The sequence below is a fragment of the Chenopodium quinoa genome, unplaced genomic scaffold (genome assembly GCF_001683475.1).
Source record: "Chenopodium quinoa cultivar QQ74 unplaced genomic scaffold, ASM168347v1, whole genome shotgun sequence".
Classification (NCBI taxonomy): Eukaryota; Viridiplantae; Streptophyta; class Magnoliopsida; order Caryophyllales; family Amaranthaceae; genus Chenopodium; species Chenopodium quinoa.
The window spans coordinates 3,096,354-3,099,027 of record NW_018744991.1 but is presented as its reverse complement, the minus strand read 5'-3'; the positions used below and the strand labels follow the sequence as shown (position 1 = coordinate 3,099,027).

The 2,674-nt window shown below is 34.3% G+C and overlaps 1 protein-coding gene across 1 annotated transcript; it reads right to left on the bottom strand.

Annotated features, from left to right (window-relative positions):
- Positions 1-665: 665 nt before the first annotated feature.
- LOC110706999 (lysine-rich arabinogalactan protein 18-like) lies at positions 666-2,244 on the bottom strand. Its single transcript, XM_021885016.1, has one exon. It carries the CDS (start codon positions 2,032-2,034, stop codon positions 1,369-1,371), a length of 666 nt encoding a protein of 221 aa, XP_021740708.1. The 5' UTR covers positions 2,035-2,244; the 3' UTR covers positions 666-1,368.
- Positions 2,245-2,674: the final 430 nt, after the last annotated feature.

The window sequence follows — 2,674 nt, the reverse complement described above, 5'->3', positions numbered from 1 at the left end:
ATGTTACAACTTAAAATCGTCCATATGTATTACATGTAAAGTATTACTTGATCCATAACAGTCATATTACATTGGTAACATGCTAGCATATGGAATTATGGATGCATGAAGTAGCATGGTTGGTCCTAATTTAGAGAAATAAAGTAAATAAGTAATGAGTAGGTATTTATGCATCTTTATAAGGCTTTCATTAATTTAAATTCAATCAATAATAGAAACTCGGGACAATCTATACCACAAAAGTCATCGATAATGAACCCACTTAACAAAGTCACTAGTCACATAATTAATATCTCAAAAGTATTAAAAGAGGTTTTAAATTTTTAGAAAAAAACAAATTTAAAATATACCACTCTTTCTGTCAAAAAAAATCTATGAGACATATATATACATATTTTTACTTCTTGACAAGTTTCATTAAGACTGTGCATCTTAATTGTACCAAAATCTAATTCGACCCCTTTATATCAAACAATCCTATGCAATCCTGAAGTGAAATTATATGTAGTATAATTATGTGACCTCTTACCTCTAACCACGACCATGTTCTCTAATCACCATGTCGTACCACACACAACAATTTGATGTTAATGACTATAAAACACATATACAAAAGTATTGCTCCATATATACAGTATTGGCGAACCAATGATTGATATTCCAAAAACCTTTATCTCTAAATCAAATGCTTCCCCATACACTTACATAAGAATATGAGACTTTTAAGTGACTAGAGATGCATAAATTACACATGTTGAATTGTTGAAATGTACTCGTAACTAATATGCACGCACGCACGCACCAACCCACGGCTTAGCTCATCATGTACATGGTGCATTTTATTTCAACCTACTCATAAATTAGTAAACTTAAACCAAAGTCTCCAATTAAAAACAAAAGACAAACAAACAAACACAAACATAAAAAAGGCCTAAGCCAGTGTTATAAATCATGAAGTATGATGTAATATCAATGATACAAGGACTTCCTTTGGATTTGGAACAATTCAATCTCCAAAATCTTCTCAACTACCTCCCAAAGTCTATGGGAAAATTAACTGTTATTTAAAATAAATTAAAAAAAAAAATGACATGAAAAACGTTTAAAGAAAAAAAAAAGTGTTTTAATTTCAATCATATGGAGTTTAATGATTAATCTCACAATCAATTTCATCATAATAAAATGATACTACTCTACATTCAATCAAAACAATCATATCTCATAATACTAATCAATTAATCATAATAGAAGTACTAATAATAATAATAGTACTAATAAATCTCTACTACCAAAAATAAATACATAAACAAATTAATAAATAAATGAACTAAAACTAAAATTTAATTAAAACCATATCTTAATAATCTCTTAGACACCCATGGCAACCAAAATAGCCACTCCACTCAAAACAATACTTCCAACCCCAAACTTAGCCTCTGCTCCAGAGTCATCAGCAAGCGGCATTGGTCCCTCGGCCGCCTCGGGCGATAACACTCCCGGCGAACTTGCCACCGAGGGAACAATCCCGGAAGGCACCTCGGCTGGTGGCGCGGAACTCGATGGGATTCCCAATACCGGCCCCTCAGAAACCGACGGAACTTCCGCCGGAGTCTCAGCGACGGCCGGAACTTCCGCCGGAGAACTCACCGGAGGTGTACTTCCGACCACCGGAGAAACAGGGGCGATCACGGGTGGCGAAGAAACCGGTGCCTGTGTTGGAGGGGCTAGACTACGAGACGATGATGTCGGTGAATTCGCCGGAAAACTCGCCGGAGACGGTGAGATTGTCGAATGTGATTCGGAAGGCGAAGGCGAAACAATGTGGGATGACTGAGAAGGAGACTTCGCCGGAGAATGCGCCGGAGAATGCGCCGGAGGAGAATGCACCGGTGAAATCGCCGGTGATCTCGAAATCTTAGGGAGTGAAGTGGGTGATGAAGGAGCATGTGAAGGAGAAATTTGTGAATTTGATGGAGTGATCAAATTACATAATAAAATCAACCCAACAAAAACTGAAATTAATAATCTATGCATTTTCAATTTCTAAATTGGGAAATTAAAATCAAACAATATTTCCACTGATTTTCAGAATTTAAGAAGTAATAATTGGGAATGTTTGTCGTTAGAAAATATGGGAAAGATTGGTTAATGATTTTTTGGGGGTTTCTCTGTTTTTTTGTTGGGATGAAAAATGAGAGATTTATATATAGTGAGAATTCAATAAAAAGTGTGCAAGAATTAGGTTTTTTTTTAAAAAAAAAAAATATATATATATATATAAAGGTGACCGTTGAAGTGGAATGTTTCGAGGTGACTGGCTATAGCAGGTTTTGTAGCCGTTGTTGTAAAATTGACTACCGGCTATAGAAGGTGGGTAAACGTTCCGTTAAGTTTTGCGCCTATTTTGGGTGGTTTCGGTTGGATTTTATTTTTGTTGGCAAGCGTTAAATATTTTTGAGTTTTAGTAATTACAGAGTATCAATTAGGCAATATAAGGGTAATGCTATTGTTAAATATACTATTGAAAATATACTATTAGAAATTGTATAAAATAAGGATTTCATGACAAAAACACGCGTAAATAAATGTATTTAGTGTTTATATTTTGATGAATTCTTAACTTTTTACGATTTTCAAGTGTAAATTTAATATGTATAACATTTTCAAGTGTAAA

What these genes read in the sequence shown, in the direction of transcription:
- LOC110706999 (XM_021885016.1), bottom strand. Translation starts at nt 2,034, where the DNA reads ATGCATAGATTATTAATTTCAGTTTTTGTTGGGTTGATTTTATTATGT.